The following is a 23,994-nucleotide window of genomic DNA, read 5'->3' on the forward strand; positions in this document are numbered from 1 at the left end:
TTCACATTAGTAAGTTCCTTCTTTCATAATGAAAAGAAAATACAGAATCCAGGAAGCTCTCACTAGCAGGAAAAGGAATTAAACAGATCATGGAATGTACTTATCTGCATGGTTTATTAATATTTCCTTTATTTGAATAAGTTCTATGGTATTCTGAAGTAATTTCCCAATTACCATGACATTTTGAATGTTACTGTAGTGGGCTTTTTAAAATATGGGATGGCACAAAGGAGCGAGACAGAGGAAAACCAAATAAACCACTTAAATTTACTCAACCTGATTCTAAGAGGAAATGTTAATTTTACTTACTAATATAGTATTTCATAAAAAGAACAGGAGTACTTGTGGCACTTTAGAGACTAACACATTTATTTGAGCATAAGCTTTCGTGGGCTACAGCCCACTTCTTCGGATCTGAAAGCTTATGCTCAAATAAATGTGTTAGTCTCTAAGGTGCCACAAGTACTCCTGTTCTTTTTGCAGATACAGACTTAAAACGGCTGCTACTCTGAAACATAGTATTTCATGTTTCTACAGTCAGAACACACTGTACTGCATTCTGCTGAATTACATCTGAAGTGCAACTCCACCTGTATAATTTCCCAGACCACGCCTTCCTTCAAAAGCAACTTAAAAAATGTGCATCAAAATACTTCTGTGTGTTAGATACAATACATACTTGGACTCAAATGAAAAAACCTTAACCTTAATGCATGTTATATCATTAAAATTTGATAGCTATGCATGCTGTCAACTCTTGCATTTTTTTTCTTGCAAATCTCACAATATTTGGTGTTTCTTCTTGAAGTCTTAGCTCCTGAAGTCATGTGATTACATGAGAATTTCAGTTTTCATTAAATAAAAAAAAAAGTTCTAGCCATTGTGGAGAAAAGCTTGGACTTATGAACCTTAACTCAAGCTAGAAGAGAGCAAATAAACAGAATCCAATTTTTTAATCTTGATTTTTTAGGGGCCTGTCTCACTCAGGTTTTCAAACATTTGGGCTTGGTGTTATCAGATATATCAGAAGAATATGGAGTCATTCAGGCTAGCAGTTTCAGAACTAGCTACTGATTATGGGTGCCTCCATTTTTGGCTGCCCGGTCAGCCATCTTGTGTGTAATTTTCAGACTAGCCGAGCACTCAAACTCAGACCAATGGGAAATACAGATGTTCAGAACCTGGAGGGGAGGGAAATTTTGGCATCTTGAAAAGGGCAGCCAAAAACTGGAGCAAACAAAAACATCAGTGGTCACTGGCCACATTTGGAAGTTTGCATCTTAGCTTTTCATTCACCAATCAAGACGACACAAAGATAACAAGCCCAGTCCTGTAAGATAACAGTTACACACAATGCTCAATGACTTCAATGGGTCTAAAAGGGGCTCAACACCACATAGGTCATGGCCTCTATCCAGCACTCCCCAGCAAAATTCTTATTGAAGCCAATCAGTGTTTTGCTTGAATAAGGAGCTCTGAACAAGACCCTTAGTTATCATGTCTGAATAAGTTTTTCTCCCAAGAATCTGAGAAATAAGAATCTTTTTATAGTGGTCTGAGGGATTAATTCATGCTCTGTTTGCAATTCCAAAAAACAAACAAAAAGAATGCCCAGATAAAGAATCTGACTTTAATGCAATTCTGAACATTGAGATGTCATTTTTCTTTTAAACAGTGTTTCCTATTGTAAAAAACACAATCAGATTCCGACCTTAGTTAAACTAGTGCAATTGCTGTAGATTTCCAGCTATGTAACTGACATTAGAATCTGGCCATTGCCTCTTTAATACAAAAGAATCACCTTATACTTATAGCACTTCAAACATTAATCCCCACAACACCCCTGTGAGGTAGGTGAGCATAGTATCACTTACTCAAAACTGCTTTTTCCATTGCTTTGCAAAGTATCTCATTTTAAAAAGGTATCTGTTACCAAGTATTTCAAGTTCTGGAAGCTTCAGTTGTAAAACTGAACCTGTGCAGGGTAATACGTCAGGGTATCATTACAGACAGACAACTCCTCAGATCCAAAATGCCAGTTGTTTGGCATTACATAGAATTCAGCCTCTGAGTTTGTACAGTTTCTCAGCTCCAACTCTTTGGTGAAACAGAATTCAATTTGACCAATTGTTTGCACTTCTTCACCCTAGAAACAGTAAAAATGAGATACTCAGCTTTTAAAGGCACTTACAGAGGCTTCTTGTTGTAGAGGAGACAATAAGCTAATCCTCTAGATATAGATTGCTTGTTCTTATAGTATATTGAAGATATGCCACTGTAAAGGTACAGATGGATGATGTTTCTAGAAGTATCTACTGCATACAGTTCATGGTATAGACACCTTGTTCCCCTTATGCAATTCACAAAGGGTGAAAGTAAATGAACCCATTTGGATACCTAGGATATTGGCTATCATTTTGCAAGATTCGTACTAGAGGGAAGGTCTAATTTACACTGATAAAGAGATTTCTCGTCATTGTAGTATTTGGGCACCCTACAAAATGAAGAAATATATAGGAATTTTTTTGTAATGAAGTAAATGCATACACACCTGGTGTATGTCATAAATTAAGGATCCAATCTGGTAAACACTCCTGATACTAGTGCTTACTACCAGAAGAAGCCCCATTGACTTCAGTAGGATAACTTACAGTGGCAAGCATTATCAGGGCCAGCTCTAGCTTTTTTGCCGCCCCAAGCAAAAAAAATTTTAGCTGCCCCCCACCCCAGCCCTGGGCTCTCACCCCCCCCAACCATGCCCCCCCCGCCACCCCAGCCCTGGGCTCCCTCTTCCCCCCACCCACCTGCACCCCCTGCCTCCCCAGCCCTGGGCTCCCCTGCACCAATGCTGACTCCGCCCACTCCCCCCTTGCCTCCAGCTGTTCTGGTGCTGGCAGGATTGGGGTAAGCAGTGGGCTTCCTGAGCCGCGCCTCGGCCCATGGTCCCTGCAGCCGGGGCTCCGGCCTCCAGGACCCGGGAGAGCAGAGCCAGGGGACGGCCCTGGCAGGAGGCTGAGGAGCTGGGGCAGGGCAGCCCCAGAGGGAACAGAGCCCCGGAGAGCAGGATGCGGCCCCTCACGGCAGCGCCCCACCCTCTCTGACCCCGCTGCTGCTTCTGGCCGCCCTGCCGCAGCCCCTGGGTGGCTTGGGCCACTTTGCCCAGCCCCAGCTGTGGCACTGGTGGGGGGCGGTCGCCCTGTGGCACCTGCAGGCGGCTCCATGTGCCCTGCAGGGCAGCCCCCTGCCTGAGTGTCCCCTGCTCGGAGCCTGCTTGGCCCAGCCACAAGGTGCAGGCACTGCTCCCCCACAGTGCGAACCACAGTGGCCCCAGGGCGCGCGCCGCGCATGACGTGCTGCTGCTTCCAGGGCTGGCTCTATGCTTTTGCCACTCAAAGCACACACAAAAAAAAGATGGCTGGAATGCCGCCCCTGAAAATATGCTGCCCCAAGCACATGCTTGGTTTGCTGGTGCCTAGAGCCAGCCCTGAGCATTACTGGATAGTAAGTGTTTGCAGGATTGGGTCCCAATGTTGTTGCAACTAATACTGCTGTCTTAATCATACACCACAATAAGAAACTGTTATAACTCAGACCCAAGGTAATTCTGAAATAGAGTTAGAAGCCTGAGGAGACTATAGTAAAAATCTTTTTCTTAATTAACCCACTACCTAAATATTGTGTAGGAGCAAATTTCACAGCTTGATTACATGCTTTATAAGGATGTATTTCCCTTTATCATTTTTTATTTCATCTAGCATCTGCTTGTTGCTCTGTAATTAGACCATAAGCTCTTTGAGGCAGGGAACATATTTCTACATACATTTGCACAGTGCCTAGTACAAGGGGGCACCAATCATGACTGGGACCTTTGGACACTGTTGCATTACAAATATAAGAGTGATAGCAGCATCTGAGCAGTCTCCATGACAGCAATCACTGTTTGCACCACTGTCATTGCCTCTCCTAATACTCCTTTCCAGAATAGAAATAACCAGTCTTTAACCCATTCCCACATACAGCCTCCCTTGATTAAAAGCACTGGAGCAACTTCCTGTTCCCATTGAAATTGATGGCAAAACTCCAATTTTCATTTGTTGTTTAAAAAGCCCTTAAAAGGGAGACAACTGGTTTTGATAGTTGGTGGGTCTTGCCCACATGCTCAGGGTCTAACTGATCGCCATATTTGGGATCAGGAAGGAATGTTCCCCTGGGTCAGATTGGCAGAGACCCTGGGGTTTTTTTTGCCTTCCTCTGCAGCATGAGGCACGGGTCACTTGCAGGTTTAAATTAGTGTAAATGGTGGATTCTTTGTAACTTGAAGTCTTTAAATCATGATTTGATGACTTCAGTGACTCAGCCATAGGTTATGGGTCTATTACAGGAGTGGGTGGGTGAGGTTCTGTGGCCTGCAATGTGCAGGAGGTCTGACTAGATGATCATGATGGTCCCTTCTGACCTCAGAGTCTATGATTTAGTGGGTTTAAATGTGAGAAAGGAGAGGCTGAGCACAAAGACTCAGAATATTGCTAAAGCAAATTAACTTGTCAACACAAAAGATATTCAACTCTAAAAGCAATTTTAACTTGGAAAGGTTTTCATGAAATAGCTTTCTGCATGTGTGGGCTAACTCCGCCAAATGTTTTCCAGCAAAACAGCTTTATTAAACTGTGATAAAGGGAGGTTAGTGATTGTTAGAGCTGTTCTGTGACCTTTTTAGGAAAGGTCATATCACAAAGTGATAGTTAAGAGGGGGAAATCACAGCTATATAGCTAACTAAACTCAATGTCATGTGAATTGTTTTGTAGTTTAAATATATAGTTTATTTTACTTTGGTACAGATTGGTAGAATTATTTTTGTGCCATAATGTAATGATTGTGAACACTAAATTCTCTACTGCATGCAAGCTTACAGATCAGTTGTTGGCATTAAAAGGGAAAATGGAACCAGATTTTAGGCAGCATTGGCTGAAGAAGGCAGACCATTTAGCCCTGTCTTTCCGAATCATAGGAAAAGCCATAAAACTTTATTTAAACTTATCTGAACAAGAATTCTTTGGGGACACCGGGTAAGCCTCTGAATTTGCCTGATCCACATGTGATAGCAGGTGAAGTCTTTTTATTTTTAGTAGAACAGAGCTAAAATTTGGCCTAAGCTGAGACAGCTGAGTACTGTATGCTTTGAAGTAAACATATTTCAGGGGATACTTGGAATGTCCCAACATAGAAGCAAAAGAGAGAGGAAAATCATCAAAAGTTAATAAATTTAGTTTCATCCAGGTAAACTTTTGTTTACTACTTCAATCAATAAGGGAAATAATAAAAATGTTTTACCTCTTCTGGAGGAAGGCACTGAACCTTTGGTGTTACTCCATAAACACTTGTAAGGGCTTCTTTTATGGCTCTCATCTAAAGATTTAAAAGCCAGAGAGTTGAAAGGCATATAGCATCACTTCAACAAATTCCATATTTGTATAGTCACAAAAAGCCTTTTGCATGAAAAACAACTGTAAACAGCTATACAATTAGAAGAGATTGCTTATCTGCAGCAGGTTTGAAGCTACCCACTCCTTCTAGCAGCGGTACATTAAAATGACTTTATAAGTATGACAGCTACTTACCTGGTAATAGGTACTGCTTGGCTTTATCCCAACTTTCAGGAGACAACTGAAATGAATACAAAATGCTTTTTGTGGAGTAATACATCTTACATTTCATGGGAGTCATTGCATGTAGATATACTACAGCTAATCAATGGGTAAACAGAAAATCCTAGTGAGGGAGCTAGACAGACAGATTAAAGCAAGGAGAATGGGAGAAGCTCAACTTCCTCTCCTTTCCTGAGCTTGGGTAACTAGCATTCCCCTTATCCCTTGGCTGGTGCAGTGAGAACTCCCTCCTCTCCTGCTTGAACTGACTTTAACCATTGGAGCCAGATCCTCAGTTGCAGCTGGGAGAGGGGCCCATGGCATTCTCTGCACTCCCCAAATCCATGGGCTATGGTGTGCCAGTCACCTAATACAGGTTAGAGCAGCAGGTCACATCTCTTTTCCCTCAGTTGGCCAGAGGAAGGGAGAGAAGTAGTTGTTGTTATGGTCACTTTGTGCTACTGGAAATCCCCGTACAAGGGGAGATTTGCCAAGTTTAAGGTCACTTTGTACCAGTGGAAGAGCACAAAGCAGCTGGAGTGTGGCTCACAATTCAGGACCACTGTCAGCTGAGAATAATCAAACAAGTTTTCCAGTTAATTTAATATTAAAAGCATATTTTTTAAATTATAAGTCATTCAATAAAGCTAAGCAGGATAGGTGGGACGAGCCAAAGTACTTTAGTGGATCCCTGTTTTAGACAGCTGAGTCCATGTTTTAGGCACCTAAGTCCCTCTTTTGCCTCCACTGAGATCCTCAATAGTCCCACTGAACCCTGTAGGAACCCATGCTCACTCAGCGCCTAAGTTTTTCATAGTAAAAGTTCTGTAGATACCTATGTTCTTGCCTCTGTGCATGTTCACTGCTGCCTTCCTATAGGTATTCTGACACCTGTCTCCTGCCTAAGTCCCAGAGTGATCCATGAATCAGGGGAAGATAGTCCTTAGCCCACCTAAGCAGAGGCAGTGCCCAATCCAGTAGATGTGCTTGAAAGGTCCCATTCAAAATTCTACCAGAGGACGAGTTGGTGGTGCTGCTGCCCACCGTACAACTTTTGGCACAGTGACTAAAGCACTCGCCTGAGAGGTGGGAGACCCCACATTCAATTCCCCCCATTTCTGTGAAAGGGGACCGAAGGATTCAAAACAGAGGTCTCCCACCTCTCAGGAGAGTGCTCAAACCACTGAGCTAGGGTATTCCTATGTGGGGTTCTTTCAAGCTCTCCTGATGAAGCTGTTCCACTGTGGATAGATAATGAAATAATGGTTGGAGCAGGTGGACTGGACCCGGGGTCTCCCAGCTGGGTGCCCTACCCAACAAATTACAGACTCATTCTCTCTCCTCCAGTGACTGTTCCACTGTGTATAAATACTTAAAATGTCATTGGACCAGAGAAAGTGAGAGAATGACTCTGTAGTCCAGTTGTAAGAGCACCCATTTGGGAGGTGGGAGACCCCAGGGACCAATACTCCAGCTCTAACCTTTCATTTATCCACAGTTTCAACAGGAGAGACTGAGGGAACCCCACATCTGCATATCCCCATCATGGTTCAAGGCAATTTCACCTGTATTTCTCCCTTGTGCTTCAGCAAACGCATTCACTCTCAGGCTTCCAGCTCCCCTGCCATCACCCCTCTTGCCTTCTGATCAGAGTATTTCCAGGGAGCGCAGTCCCCTGCCTACACTGTGAATTCCCCAGCAAGGCAGACTGCCTAAGCAGGCCTGCTTTGCTTTTTTCCTCAGAGGTTATAAACAGCGTAATGCCTACAGGTATAAGTTACCACATACCCCTTTCTAAGCAAACACATTTATTCTTAAGGTGAAAGCATTACAGAGAAAATATTACAAACAATAAAAGAACCTACACACGCTAATAAGCTTATCAGAGATTCTCTCCCTGCGCGTCCCCACCCCAATCTCCAAAAAGGGATCTGGTCCATGTCAGTCCTTTGAAAGGACTTTGCTAAGGATTGGGGCCCCGCTTTGGACCAGACATCCTGTATTTGCTGGATCAGAATGAAGGCTCTGAGTCAGTTTAAACTCAGGGTATTTAACCAAAAGTCCTTTCTTTGTCCGCTGGCCTCTGCAGAATGCTGCTTGAACTAGCATAAGTGAGCCTCTTTAGGAGGTGGTGCCTCTCTGGAGGCGTTACAACCTGAGTGAATTTGCCTAATCACCCCACACTGTTCTTAGCTCCCGGAGGGGCTGTGGTTACCCTCCCCCATGGAACTACATACAGTCCCTGGCCCACAGTGATACACACACTTAATATAGTAAGTTCTCCCAAAGATACTGCAGGAAACTGCAATATCTGTCACAACCCCACAGGTCGGTGATTAAAGCCTTCTCCTGAGAGATGGGAGACCCCTCTTAAAATCCCTTCTCCCCGTCTAGCAGAGAAGGGGAATTGAATCTGGGTCTCCACATCCCATGTAAATGCTCTAACCAGTGGGCTAAAAGTTATAAGGTGGGTAGCATCCACTCCTCCTTAAGGCATTTTGTGTGGAAAGACGCAGGCACCCAACACATTTCTGCCTAAGCCATCTAACTCTAGGAAGCAGGTGTCCTTAGGCACCTCTTTGTAGCCTGGACTTAGGTGCCTATCTCCAAGAAAGCTTAATACATCCCCCTCGGATTAGCTTAGGCAGCTCCCCATCTATCATGCTGGCTTTTGTGGATTGCATTCTTAGGCACCTATCGCTCCCCATTCATTGTATAGGGACCCTAGATGCCTAACTTAGCATTGTTTTTTCTGGGTGCCTAAAAGTTAGGTGCCATGGACTCAGCATTGCGATGCCTAGTGCCTTCGTGGATTCCAGCCTCCAGAACCTGAAGTTGGTGTACCTCATTCCTCTAGGCCTGATCCTATGAGGAGCTCAACAATTCAATTGCTGAGAAAATCAGTGGGCCATATCCCAACAATAGGAGTTCAAGAGAAATTGTAAGTGTTCAGTGGCTCTCAGGGTTTAGTCAAATGAAAGCTGATTGGGCTCAGCACCTAGCAAGATCAGGTCCTGTACACACCATTTTTAATCAAATTGATTGAAGGCATCTTCCCAATAAGTGACTGTCTAACAGTCATTTGAGATTTTTGCAGGTTGGTAACTAGAAAGATACAATATTATTCTTACAACAGCCTGGAGTTGTTACCTCAAAGAAAATAATAATAATAAAAAAAACCAACGTGTACCTTTATCCAGAGGTTGAAAGTAGAGTAATTAAAAGAAGAAATCTTTTAGCAATTCTAACTGTACATTTTCCTGTTGGAATTTGCAAATCAGTGCAATAAGAATGTTTAATATTCATTGGAAGAATAATGAAGACTGTTAATGCTCTTTTTTTTTTTAAGCAACAAGAAAAAACCCACTAGCTGTTAACTTCAAGATTTTTCAATCTTCGTTCTTTGTTTCACAGCACAACATTCACTCAAAGTAAAGAGCTCTACTGACGGTCACCATTCCATCTGCAACTCATTCCTTAGTCACATTGTAAAAGCTACCCAGGACAATAGAATGCAGGCAATTTACTAATCAGACATATTTAAACTGATTTTATTATTACATTTGAAATGCTCAAGACTTAGGTCTAGAAAAAAATCTATATGACTGGATATTAGAAGGCAGCTACAGACTGGAGGGGATGAAAATCACTATTTCATATTGTTCTGTGTATGTAAAGGGAGTAAAAAAGACTTTGGTAAGGAGCTGTTTGAATTAAGACAGCAACAACAACAAAACTAATTTTAAAAAAAAAAGATAATTTAGGTTAAGTACTGAAGGATTTTTTCCCTTCTCTTAGAAGGCTGTCTTGTTATAGAGGGTATCTTGGTTGTCGGATATGGGGCCATGAAGGCATTTTCCCCATCCAGTGAACAGGCAGGGACATAGGATTGTTCCTTATGCCCTTCTCTGTAGCAGCACTGGACCAATCAGAAAACTGAGAAAAAGTAAGAGTAAAGTACTGTGACAGGGTGGCTGGCCCTGAAGTAGGTCCAGCTTTGCTGTACCAGAACAGTTGCTCTCAATTTGGCTAATTCAGAGACCAGGGCAGCACCTTGCGGGGTGGGAGGAGGTTAGAGAACCACAGAGAATCTGAGAGGAGCAAAACCTGATCAGACAGACTCTGAGTGAGGGCTGTTTAGGAGGAGAAGACTGGCAGGAGATAAGGGTTGCCAGACACAGAAGGTGTTTCCTGGGGGAAGGCTGAAGGCAAGGAGAATAGAGGAGTATGCTGGCTGACCTCCCTGAGCCAGGGCCAGAGGGCTGAAGGGGAGAAGAGGAGTAGAAGCAGAAGGAAGTGCCTGGTGGTCTAGTTGGAAACTAACGGCTGGAGATGGCTGAAGACAGGGAAAAGTAGAGGGGCTCATCAGCTGACATCTCCATGCTGGAGAGCTGGATCCGGGGGAACAAAGAGAGGTCCAGAGGGAGGGAAGGCTGCTCCGCTGGCAAGAACGGATTTGGATTTGCAGTACGGCCCCAGAGAAAGATGTTCTTAAGGCAAGAGGGCTGTTGTAGAGTTAGTGGGCGTTTTGAAGAGGCAGGCATGCCTGTTGTGCCATGGCCTGCTGCAGGAGGGTGCGCTAGGCAGGACCTCACTATGACAGATAATTTTACAGGGAGAGCAACTAAAATGATAAAAGGTTCAGAAAAACCTGACCTATAAGGAAAGGTTTAAAAAACTGGGCATATTTAGTCTTGAGAAAAGAAGACTGAAGAGAGACCTGATAAGTCTTCAAATATGCTAAGGGCTGTTATAAAGAGGACAATGATTAATTGTTCTCCATGCCCATTGAAAGTAGGACACGAAGTAATGGGCTTAATCTGCAACAAGGGAGATCTAGGTTAGATATTAGGAAAAACTTTCTAACCATAACAGCAGCTAAGCTCTGGAACAGGCTTCCAACTGAGGTTGTGGTATCCCCATCACTGGTGGCTTTTAAGAACAGGCTGGACAAACCCTTGTCAGGGATGGTCTAGGTTTACTTGATCCTGCCTCAGTGCAGGGGGCAGGATTTGATGACATTGTCCTACATTTCTATGATTCTACCATTCTTGAATTGTGAATGCCAGAACGTGACACAGCCCTGGTTGCACCAGTGCCACATACTGAGGTAAAATAATCTTTCTACTCCTATGCGAGATTTCTATTCATGCATCCAAGGATCATGTTAGTCCTTTTGGCCACAGTGTTTCACTAGTATCTCATGTTTAGCTGATTATCCACCATGACCATGACATCTTTTTCACAGTCACTGCTTCCCAGGATAGAGTCCCCCACAGCATAAATAAAGCCTTCATTCTTTGTTCCTAGATGTATACATTGACATTTAGCTCCCAGCTTACCAAGTGATCCACATCCATATTAATGACCCGTCCTCCTCATTATTTACCACTCCGCCAATTTTTGTGTCATCTGCAAACTTTATCAGTGATTACTTTGTTTTCTTCCAGATCATTGATAAAAACATTAAAATACATAGAGGTAAGAACCAATCCCTGTAGGACCCCTACTAGAAACACGGCCACTACAGTTACATCATGAGACCCATCAGTTTCCATGTTTTAATCTATTAAATGTGTGGCATGTTAATTTTATATAATTCTTGGTTTTTAATCAAAATATTGTGCAGTGCCAAACACCTTATGGAAGTCTAAGTATATTACAGCAAGGCTAGTACCTTTATCAACCAACCTTGTGATCTCATCAAAATAAGATATCAAGGTAAATTGACAGGATCTATTTTCCATAAACCCATGTTGATTATATTACCCTCCTTTAATTCTTTATTGAGTTCCTTATCTGCTGCTCCATTACCTTGTCCAGGACTGATGTCAGACGTAATTCCCCGGGTCATCCTATTTCTCTTTTTTAAATATTGGCAATCAATATTAAATATTTAAAATCAGCTCCCAGGCTGATAATTTCATGTAGGTTTCACATGGGACATCTGTATGCTGCTAATTTGCACATTCAAGCAGGGAACTGAGAAGCTGAACAGCCTGCTAGTCACTACACAGGGGGGAATTCTAAAAAGTGCTCCTAATCAATGTATGCCTAAGGAGCTAGGACAAGTTGTTATATCCCATCTAAAATTTGTGTGTGTAGCCACCAGTGTGTTGGAGCAGTGAGAGGGGATCATCCAATAGGAATAGGAAGACATAACACACTGTTAATTGCTTATGAGTGCATGGGGGGGGCCTTTGGCATTGGTTGACGTTGGTCTTTCAGGCTGTCCTCTGTTTCTATTGGATCCTTCCTCTTATAGTCCCTAAATCCTAGTCTATTATTCTCTGTCTCAGAAGCCGAACAAGAGTTTTGCCCTTGTCCTGTCCTTTTCCACTAAGAGAAACGATGCCTGCATTTTATTTTCTGATTTTTTTTAAATTGGCACTACTATTGTCAAATTTAGTTTCTCAACCACTATGTTGTATATAGGTTTTTAAAAATCTACAAGAATGTTTCCGGTTACATTACAGCACTTCTAAAAGGTAGAGTAGCCAAAACTTGACTCCCAATTTGACTGTCTATTATAACACCATGCAAATATCTCAGGCCCTGATCCTGCAGATGCCTTTTTGCACATGCTTACTCTACTGCTGTGAGTAATCCCATAAAAATTAGTAGGGCTACTCATAGAAGTAAAGTTGAGCACATGTGTAAGTGTGTGCAGGATCAGGACTTCAGTAAACAAATGGCAGCCTATGGTATCTAAAAATGAATCTACCCCAAGGGCCAATCCTGCCATTCCCACTGCAGTCAATGGGAGTTTTACCTGATAAGGATGGCAAAATTGAACTCATTAGAGACAATGAAGACACTTACTGACTGAAATGGAAGTTGGACTGGTGCCTAGTATCATGTGATGAGAAAAGGAGACCGCACTACAACTTAAAATGGTACAGAATAAAACTTGCTCTGGCTCTAGAGTACAGTATTAAAGACAACTGGCATCAACAGTCATTTTTCCACTGCAGAGTGAAATTTTTAGGGTTTTTTCTTTGTTGTTAAGTGTACATCAAAGCCTTTTGCACCACTAAAATAATAAACCAACAGAAGGGGTAGATTTCCATACCTGTTGAGGTCAAGTTTTTGGTAGAGATCCAATGTTCTACCAAAATATTTCTTTTGAGAATTAAGAGGCTCCACTGTGGCTGCACAGGTCCCATGTTTCTCCCACTCATGCTTCCTATGGGAACAAAGCTAAATTCAGTTTTTAAGAGACATGGAATCTGCCCAGGTATACTCAGAATGCTAAAAGAACGTCTCTTTAAGGTAAAAAGTTCTTATCCAAATATTAGTGTAAGAACAAGCATCTGACAAATGAAGTTCATAACTGAAACAGGAGAAAATCATCACATCTCTTACAAACAACCGCACATACAATCAGCTAGTGTATGCAAAAATCCCAGTCCAAACCCCCACATCCTCTCCCTGTATCGCCCTGCACCTCAATACAAGTCAGCAGAGATACTGATTTCTACAAATACATCTTGTTCACTCTGCCATAGGTGCCAGGTGCAAAAAATGAAAAGCCTCCCATTCCCGGTGCCAGCATCTCAGACTGAGACTCGATTAGATGAGATAAGACAGAGAACCCTAGCATGTAATAGAGCACACTACACAAAGAGAAAACATTGCTGTAGGACGGCAAATTTTCACAGCTCTATTAGTGCAAATTGCTAAGGAAATATCAGGATGAGGCAATCATTTGATCAAAAGAAGAGAGACACTAACTTGCCCACTGACTGAGACCATAAATGTAAGCCAGTGGCAGAGCTAGGAACAGCTATATTTTACATATTGTGCTCCACAGTTTTGTGGATTCTGAAACAAGACTTATGAAGCCATCCAGTGATAGGATGTATTTTTCAAGTCTGATAATTTAGTGCCACATACAGTAGAATGTACAATACAAAAGCCCTGCCTCCATGAGATTTTATTATTTAGTACAGAAACAGAGTTCTATCTGGCTGGTGAACTGGGAACATTTTTTTCAGTAACACTGCATGAGAGAGTTTCAGACTGTCCTATAAACTATACAAGAGAGAAAAAGAGGATGGTCCATTGGTTAAGGTACTATTCTGGGACTGGGATATGTGTGTTCAATTCCCTACCCTGCAACAGACATACTGTGTGACCCTGGCAAATAGATTAGTCTCTCTGTGACTCAGTTTTCCACCTGTAAATTAGGAATAAGTAATACTTTCCTATCTCACAGGAGTGTAGTAAGGATAAACATATTGAAGATTGTGATGTGCCCAGGAACTATGGTGATGGTGGCCCATATAAATAGTTTACACAAATATAGAAAACCACCTGAAAAATATGCATTGTGGGCTAACAATACCCAAGTTAGTTATGGCTTGACAAAATTTAGTCATATTGGTGTGATAAAAAATGTTGTATTATGAGAAATGAGTCATGTTCAGAAAGTTAAACTCTGAGAATTTGCCTCAAGTGTTAACATTTCTAAATTTCTTTTAGTATAAACTTTAGTGAGGTCTTGTATACTATGGTAGCAGGCCATGCATCAAATGGAATTTTAAAAACAATGAAAATGTCCTAAAACCTGGTTCCTTACTATAATGTCAAGCCAATCAGTATCCCAGAATGCCTAAATAAATAAATTAAATAATAATAATAAAAAAGCCATACTCTGCTGTCAGTGGACTAACACATACAAAGCAGGAGATTCAGCTATATCTCAAGGCATATTTACTATGAAAGATGCAGGTGTGGAATCTTTAACACGGACATCCTTTTCCCAAAATGTTCATTAGTGACTGGGGTTAAATAGATGTCAGCAAAAAACACAAAGTTTGTAATGAATGATTAAAAATCCCTTCACTTTTTGGATGCCTTGCTTTCAATCCCTTGACTTTTGTGATGTCTCCTTTATACGTCACAAAGAAGGGGCACAAGTTTTTTTCTTTTTTCTTTTGCAGGATGCCTTTGAGTTATGTGTTTACCAGAAAAGTTAAAGAACTTAAAGTATGAAAACTCTTATTAAATACTTGGAATTGGGAAAAAATGACACATTTACTTTTGAACTGGGAGTGAGCATGAAGACTGAGTTCAAGATTTGGGGATGGGGGTGGTTATGTGTAACTGGAAGACTGTATAAGTCCTTGAAATTAGTGGTTTAGGATTAAAATGTTTCTCTCATTCCTATAGCGTTGTTTCTTTAGAGTTAATACAAATGTGACAGATCAGAGTATATCTGTATGTATCCACACCAAACTACAAACCAGAGGGTCTGCAGCTTTGGTGGAACTTTAGGAGCATGCAGCAGCTGCTTGGGAGAACAGCTGATCGTTTGAGGGCCTGGGCAACCAGACTGGAGTGTTTCCACTGCCAAGAGGCCCAGAGCTCTGCCCAGCCAAGCAAGAACTCATGGGACCCAAAGTTTGGGTTCACTACAGCCTGGTGAGTGTCCAGGAGGGGGTGCTCACCCCAGCTTTTAACAAAAAAATTAAGATAACCCTTTGTAAAGAGAAGCTACCTGTTTTGCACAGCACAACTACATGAAAGAAGAGAAAAGATGTAGAAATAATTCATTATTTCTAACTGTTGGGTATAGGAATGTGACATTTTACCTTCATTTCTCCCACTTAACACAAAACACAACTCAGGAAACTATGGAAACTGCAGAAATTCCTAGTGAAAAATAAGAGACAAATTTCTTTCTTGTCTAATGCTCAGAAAGGCCTTGATTTTTCAAAGTGCTTGTGTGGCAAACAGCAAGAAAGGCACCGTCACCGCATTTGAGCATGAACTCATGTTTGTGATGAATACGCATGCAAGACAGTCCTCAGTATGGGCAGAAATGAGTAAATAAACAAACAACAAACCTCTTGTGGATCTATCTGACCCTCAGCAGCATGGGGGAAAAAAGAGGCAAGGCATTAGTGCACAACAGGTGTGTCTGAGGAGACATGAGCTCAAATGCTCAGCATTCAAAGGGAGTGCTCAGCTAGGCAGTTCCTTCTTTTGATTTCCTTCTCCTAATGGGCACGCAGGAGCACTCACTTATGCAACCTGCCCTGCTACATCACTTTTGACCTTGTGCTGACATGAGAAATTCTGCCTCTGCACTACGCAGAGCTGCAGAATGCCCACAATGCAGCAAAAATTGTTGTGCTCACCATTGTAGAGGGAAGATGGGGTGTCACTGTCTCCCAAACAGCATTGCAGAGCTCTGTTCCACTTTGCAGGAGCACGGAAGCCTGAGTGTGTGTGTTGGACAAAGCTAGAGTCGTATCAGGTGGGTCTGATAACTAAACAGATGCAGTGGCTCACAGGCATATGGATATTGTGGAGGAATAATGAGGAGCTGCAACCCACAACTGTCCATAACTTGAAGTACTCGAAGGGGATTAGAGGCAGATAGTTGCCAGGTCTGTTGATTCTTTCTTCTGCGCTGTACACATTTGGGTTGAGCCTACAACCTTATGTGTTTGGGAAGAACAATCTTTTCAAGAATTTCCTCCTAAACAATTACTCCACAAGGGACACTTTCAATTTAAAAATCATAAATTGTAGAATACATACATTTCTCTTTCCTATGATACTAAGATCTTAGATTCTTAAGTGGAAGCATTTTTAAAAATCATTTACTTGTCACTTTGTATGCTCGTTAATATAATTCTTTCATTTAGCTTTCAGCAATGAAAATCTATGTAGTCCGTTTCACTTTTAGGTTCTTCATGCTGAATTTTCAAGGTTTTATACTCTAAAAAGGAATATTTACAAGGACTGCTTATTTGTTTCATAAGAACTATTTTAACTGAAGTAAAAAATGTGGAAGCATTTCAGCAGTGTTAGGTTTGCTAAAAGCTTGTAGGTTCATAAAATCTGTAATTAGAGCCATATTTAAGGCAACACTGTCCCTTATTAAACAGCTCCCAGTATTAAAGGGAAGCATTTCTCACAGTCAACAAATACTGGTCACAGAAAAAAAATAAAACATACCTAAACCAACTGCCATATTGCTTTTATACTGCTGGTAACCCCAGGTTATTTCAACTTCTGGCAAGACTGCTATTGGCTAGCCTTTGAGTCAGAAATGCTAAATGGAATCAATAGTCATGATGATATATGGAGTATATCATCATATGGTATATGATGAGATACCATATGGAGAGTAGATTCAAAGTTTTCAAGGATTTTTTTTTTCATTTTGATCAGTCTTTTTTTTAGTAACAAACTCGTATGAAAATATTTCATTTGTGTTTATCAAGATCTGTTGTCCACTAGCATGACATCATATCTTGACTTTCCCCCTCAGGAAAAAAACAGAAGCTCCTATATACACTCTTCAGGCCAAAAGCTCCCAACTGTTTAGATGAGCAAAGTGGAGTAAAGAGCAGTTGATCAGGGTACAGGAAGTGCCAGTTCTGTGACATGTTTCTCTCGCCCTGGGATTATGCAGGGATTGGGCTCTGTGTAGGGAGAAGGCAGGGTCAAAAGGACAGCCATTCTCCCTCCCTGCTTTATGATACTGCCCCAGAGAATTTTCAGTCCTCTAGGTGGAGATAACCCACCCAATCCTAATGAAAAGCACCTCAGAAACGAAGTCAGTGAAACAATGAGGAGTCCGGTGACACCTTAAAGACCAACAGATTTATTTGGTCATAAGCTTTCGTGGGTAAAAAATCCACTTCTTCAGATGCATGGAGTCTCCTGAAGAAGTGGGTTTTTTACCCACGAAAGCTTATGCCCCAATAAATCTGTTAGTCTTTAAGGTGCCACCAGACTCCTCGTTATTTTTGTGGATGCAGACTAACACAGCTACCCCTCTGATACTAAGTCAGTGAAGGATTTTAACTCAGCAGTTGGGAGAATCTAATAAAATACTGAATGAATCCATCAACTTTTTGGGTTGAGGTTTTGGGCAGGAAAGGCTCTTCATTCACAGGCATGCTCTGTCTCCTTTTCACATCTATATAAGGAACCCATTGCGTGAGACAGACTTACAATTTCGCTAGTGAGCCAGCAACTTCAAGCATGTATCAAGCAGATATGAGGAATTAATACATTTGCAATGGGAGAAAAAAAGAAAACAGTTTTTATCTTCCCTTCGACTGAACACAGAGGAGACATGGAAACCATGGTAACAAGCTTAACCTACTGCAAACACCAAAGACCTTGCAGAATACCATACACAGTAAGAATCATGTTTATCCTGTTACTAATATTGGACCCCACTCTGCAGTCCTGCTTTCCAAAACACAGTCTTCCATCCTATAAATGTGACCTACAGTCTTGATTCCCAGAGGTATGCCCTTCTGTTTAGCTGTACTAAAATGCATGTTGTTAAGTGAGGACAGTTTACAATAAGTTCTACAGAGGAATCTGGATCAAACCTATCTTTATCATTATTTATTGCTTCACCAATTTGTGGGCCATCTTTAAATCTTACCAGCACTGATTTTATATTTATTTCCAGATTATTGATAAAGATAATGAATAGTGCTGGGGAAAGAACGGCTCCCTGTGGGACACCACTAGAAATACCAATGTTGGATGATGACTCCCATTTATGTTTTCTCTCTCTCTCTTTTTTTTTTTTTTTAAGATCTATCAGTTAACCAGTTTTTAAAATCAATCCAATATGGGCTGCACTGATTTTTGTATAGTGCCTTTAAGAAAAAAACACAAAAAAAAACCTCAGGATATTGTGTGGTGCTACATCAAAATGCCTTACAGAAGTATATGTGTAGGATATCAACATGGTTGCCTTTGTCAACCAAACTTGTAATCTCAAAGAACAATATCAAGTTTGTTTGACAAGAATTCATGGGTTCTTGATTGGTAGCTGTCTGCACCTTCATATAGTTCTTGTATGAGGAATTTCAATCTCTCCTTCCCTCTCTAAATGTGTGCCATTTTACCAGTCCTATAGGAACGTGTGATACACCTACAAGAGGTCTGTATATGACACTTATTAGGTCTAGATGACTGCACTGAGTCTCACTGTAGTCCTTGGTACACACAATGGTGGTGTAAGGGTCTACACAGGTAATCCTTTGGAAGACTGAGGCCAGAGATCCTGCTTCCATGCAAACATTAATATTGATGAAGCATAAGAAACACAGAAGGAAAGTGCAGAATCATTTCTAAAGTTGTTATTCCAAGGTTTTTGATGCAACTCCAGCAAGCATCTAAAGCCTGGTTCCAAATGCTCCTTCAGATAGTCATTTAGAAAGACTATAAGATACATCCAAAATGATTTTCCATTGTAGCTTGAACTCACCAGAACTGGGTGCGATTAGGAGATGAATGGAGTACATCAGGCCAGTAGTGTCTCATGTCTGGCAAGAGATCCTAGAAATTAAAAATATGTATCTACCCTGTGAAGCTGAAAGCGATTTCATACTCAATATACACAAATGGATACATTTTCAAAACATTGCCAGTCTCCTTGGAGATTCTTGGCTGAAACCCGTTATATAGGTGAAAAAAAATTATTGCTAGGTGAGTAAGAGGTTGTGCCCTGATATGGTGAAAATGTATCCTTATGGCTATTTCAGATGCAAATGAACAATTAGATTTTGACACACTATACAAAAATATTTCCCTTTTTTGAAATCCAATAAATTTCTGTCACTGTTTAATTAACTGATTAATTTCTGCAACCCTACAGAAATCCTCTTAAATTGTACAGTTCCTGTCTTACTCATCCTCAGCCTTTAATCCCCCACCCTGTATTACAAAGCAATGTTTGACTGATAAATGGACTTTTCCGTTCTTTATGGTTTGAAAGAAGTCAAATTCATCATAGAGCTTACTGTTCCGCTCCCCTTAATTTGCATTCCTTGCACCCCTGCCTGCAGATGCACCTCACTTCTTGGAAAGGACAGGCTGCAGCCACCACTGCTTTCACTTCCCTTATTGGTTCCATCAGGGGAACGGCTTTAAACAACAGATGCTGCTCAACAGGAGTCCTACTACTGGACGCTATGTGGAAAATGCACTCCCAGGTGCTGGGCCGACCAGCAGCACAGAAGTTGCAAGGGGTGCACTAGTTGTACCCTCCCTAGGGTGACCAGATGTCCCGATTTTATAGGGACAGTCCCGATCTTTGGGTCTTTTTCTTATATAGGATCCTATCACCCCCCCACCCCATCCCAATTTTTCACACTTGTTGTCTGGTCACCCTAACCCTCCCCTCCAGAAAGACTTTTTGCCCCGGGAGGCCCAGTGTTCTGTCAGTTTCTACTTGAAAAGACTAGGGAATGACTCGAGCCATGTGTGTATACAAAACCATTGGTGATTCGAAGGAGTTGTTGAACTTCATAGAGATGTAGAATAAGGGAATAAAGCACCTAATGAATGGTGGAATGGGAATTTTTAAAAGCATAACCATCTCAGATTTCAAATTAAATCAGAAGTGATATGCTATGAAGTTATATATATTTGGGATTTGAAAAGGTAATTGTGTTCAATCCTGCTCAGAATTAACATTTTAATTTAAATAAATTAAATTACCTTAATCTCAGTCACATTGAAGTGCCATGTTCTATTACATTCGTCTACTTTATCGGGCCTAGGGAAGAAATATACAAATGAAAATAGAATTCCCACTATTAGGTACTGGGTGGAAAAAGTCGTGTCATGGAGCTACATTTCAAAGTTACAAGATTATAGCTTTGAAATTTGAGTTTAAAAATCCAAGGAACCCAAGTCAATCTCTACAGCATTTTAACCATCACAAACGCATTAAAATTCATTACGTGCTAATTGTGGCTGAACTCTTCTAAGTGCAGAGGACCCTGTTGTGCCCTTCACACCACTTTAGCTATGCATAAAGTGCCTGAGTGATGTGGAGGACTTTGCCTGGGCCCTCTCCAATGAAGTCAATTCCACCCTAACTGAGTCACTCAACTTACGATTCCCCAGACCCACACAAATTCCAACTGCCTTGGAACCTAGTTGTAATGCTGTTGACAGTTTTATAGAAGATACGCTACCAATCACTTTTTTTTAATGAAAAGTCTCTACATCTTCACAGAGATTCCAGCCAGTTATTGCCTTTGAAACAGACATGTTTTTCACAAGTTTCTATGAGTTTTTTGTAACATGTTTAGACTCCTGAGGCCACATTCAGTCACGAGACACTAACAAGTACTTTGAACTCAGAAAAAGAGGAAGTTGTACTCCCCTTTACATTAACAACTTTGGAAATAGACTTTTTTTAAAAAGCTTATTCTGCAATTTGATTTGTGTGCCTGCACATGATCTCACATGCTTGGTGATCATAAGTCAGCAGTGTATTGAACTATACAACTTTGGTCTCTGGCTAGAGCAGGGTTCTTATATTTCAATATGCTACACATTCATAAGACAGAGCAGATCAGTGGAGCATCCACCAGCACAAAAACTAAAAATCCTAGTAAGTTAGAGGTCTGACTTGAATCTGCAAAGGCACAGATTCAGTGATACATGGGATTTTGCTCTGAAAACTGCCTGTGGAAAACATGATCATTTCTCCCTCCTCAGATCTGCTCCCTGTGTGTATTCAAAGTCAGATCAGCAGACAAAAGTATCATTTATTATTATTATGTCTAGCTCTGCAGAGCCAACAGAACTAAGAAGAGAGAATGAACTGAAGTCTTTCTTTTGGATGCATCATCATCAGTATTGTATACTAAGATCTGATCAGTTACATCTGTGAAGATCCCTTTGATGGTAACTGGTTGCTTAGGCACCAACAAGAGCATAATTTGAAGACAATGGGATGATAATACAGAGGTCTTAACTGGACCTGTGGGACTTTTATTATTGGAGAAGGAAAAAACCCACCTTGACTCTCAGTGCCTGATTCTCATGTTGCACTGGTTTTACACTCATGTAAATCCATTGACTTGAGCTGATTTACATGAGTAGACAATCGGGCCTTCAGAACCCAAGTGAATTTGTAGGGCTGATAGAAAACAACATTCATACTTGTAAAATGAGCACATTTAATAAAGAAATTGTTTGGACACAACAAACTTGTAACCCTCAATCCCGTCTTTACAAAGTCATTTTTCAGATTAGAAACACTTCAGAAGTTTCTCATAATTTCCTTTCCATAGGTAAATGGAAAAGGGGAAAACATATCTTAAATTGATGTGACTTTATTATCAAAATTTGAAGTCATATGTCATGCTATTAAACCTCTGTGACCTATGCTACTGAAAATGCCTACATAAAACTATAAGATCAAGCAACTCAAAGAGAAACACACTATAATTAGGCATTTAAATATGCATACTACTGGGTAAATTTGCAGTGAAAGCAGAAATAAAACGGATAAGACAAATTTTAGAGAAGTTACATTCTGTATCAAGTCTGGTGATGTTTTTAGTTGGATTACAGACCACAGTTTGGAGCTGTTTACAGTTGCTGAAAGTCTGCATATTAATCCTTATGACACATGTACGGGGAGACTTTGGCAAACCAGTCAAGTGCCTGAAACCACTATGGCTTATTGTTAAAGACAGCCTAGTCAGCAAGCTGTTAAAAGCAAGTCTCAGCTGGACCAAGGCAGGAGAGGAGGGGAGTTTAGGGTGCCACTGAAAGGGCAGCTTGACCCCTGTCCTTCCTGATAAGAATTGTGTTAAAGTTGCTGATACATGCATTTGAAAAGAGCAGGACGTACCCTCAGGAATGTCTATTGGGGTCTCAAAGCTGCAGGCTCTGGAAAGACCCACACCTGGCTATTCAATAATCAGAAGGAACCTCTTGCTCGATCATTAAAACTGCTTACTTAACAAGGTTTCTTTAATTACCAATGTATAAATAAGGGGAAAAAGCTTGAGATAGGGAGGACTCGTTTTGGGACTGGCCTCTCCCTCTGGATGCATCTTCTGTTTTCCAGTGGCAGAAGGGCTGCCGCTGTATCACTCGAAAGCCACACTCAGCTTTGGTAATTATCAAGGGTTAGGGGTGTTTTACTAACTTGTTGCGGAAGTGTGTAAGTGCTTGAGACTGGTACGGTTTAGCTTTAAGTGAAAGCACTCGTGTTGTCCTGTTTGTGCCAGCCATCTATCCGTCGGACGACCATGTCTCCCCTGATTTATTTCCTGACACCTCCTTGCACAGAGTAAAGTTACCATGAGCTTTGGGTTGAAAGAACCCCGAGTAACATAATATGAATATTGTCTTCTTCAAAGTCCTGGCTAGAATCAAATCCCTGCCATGCCTAAATACTATCATCCCCATTCTACAGATTAAAAATAAAATCGTTGAGTTATTTACCCAAAGCTACTGCAGGAGTCAATGCCAGAGATGGGATTAGAGCCCACACTGGCTTCCAGTCCTGTGATGAAATCACACACCCTGGGTGAAACCCTGTTCCACTGAAGTCAATGGGAGTTTTGCCATAAGCTTCTATGGATCCAGAATTTTGCCCCACAGCTCTTTCAGACTTAAAATCCCATAGCAGAGAAGCACAACTGTGTCCTTTTTTATAAGGCTATAGACAAGATTCAGAGCTGCTTTAAGCGGGTACAGATCCATTGACCCCCCCCAAGTCTAAGAGCCTGATTCTTCTCTCCCTCAAACTCATTTTACAGCATTGTCTCCAATGGAGTTATTTCTGGTTTACACTGGTGAAAATAGGAGGAGAATCAGGCCCTTACACTTGAAGTCAATGAAGCTGTACCCGCTTACACCAGCACTGAATTTAGACCAACATGGCATTCTTCTCTAATTTGAAATTAAAAGGATTTGTTTTAAATTCTTACCATAGTCCATGAATTGTCCAGTACTGGGGGGGATCATTGCAGTCATTTTCACTCATCTAAAGAAAGCAAATGTCGATAACATTTATTAAATACATTACTTAGTCAGAGATCACTTAATTCATTTTGGGTTTAAAAACATTAGAGCATGCTAAGGGACTTACCACAAACATGTTGAATGAGCAGCACGAATACATGAAAGATCAAGGGCAGATTCTCAGTTAGTGTAAATCAGCATATCTGCATTCACTTAGATGGTGCTAAGTCTTATTTACATCTAATGAGGATCTGGCCTGCGGTTCCCAGCAGTTTTCTATTTAAGAGATTAGCAGACCCTTTCAATGAGTTCAGAGTTCCCAAAACAAAGATTTTAAACGCTGTGAGAAGCCATCAATGGTGTGTTAGTGAAATCAACCAGGGCCAGTTTTAGAGGCAGGCCAGCAGGGCGGTTGCCTTGGGTGCCAACTTCCTGGGGCGCACCACTCCACTGTGCCATTTTTTCCCCACTCCACTGGTTAGCCAGCTAAGCTACTCTTGGGGGCACAAAAGTGTTCTCTGGCCCTGATGCCAACAATAGTTTGTACATGTCCATGAGCAATTCTACTGCTGGTATACAAGT

General features: G+C 41.3%; 1 protein-coding gene across 1 annotated transcript in view; it reads right to left on the reverse strand.

The window, feature by feature from the left end:
- Positions 1–1,608: 1,608 nt before the first annotated feature.
- Positions 1,609–23,994, reverse strand: part of RNASET2 (ribonuclease T2) — a 40,013-nt gene continuing 17,627 nt past the window's right edge. The window contains 7 exon segments of the mRNA XM_045011391.1: positions 1,609–2,146; positions 5,333–5,407; positions 5,620–5,665; positions 12,719–12,832; positions 18,902–18,972; positions 20,137–20,194; positions 23,379–23,434. Coding sequence (XP_044867326.1) covers positions 1,958–2,146; positions 5,333–5,407; positions 5,620–5,665; positions 12,719–12,832; positions 18,902–18,972; positions 20,137–20,194; positions 23,379–23,434 — 609 coding nt within the window. The 3' untranslated portion in view covers positions 1,609–1,957.

This window comes from Mauremys mutica, chromosome 3, assembly GCF_020497125.1.
Source record: "Mauremys mutica isolate MM-2020 ecotype Southern chromosome 3, ASM2049712v1, whole genome shotgun sequence".
Classification (NCBI taxonomy): domain Eukaryota; kingdom Metazoa; phylum Chordata; order Testudines; family Geoemydidae; genus Mauremys; species Mauremys mutica.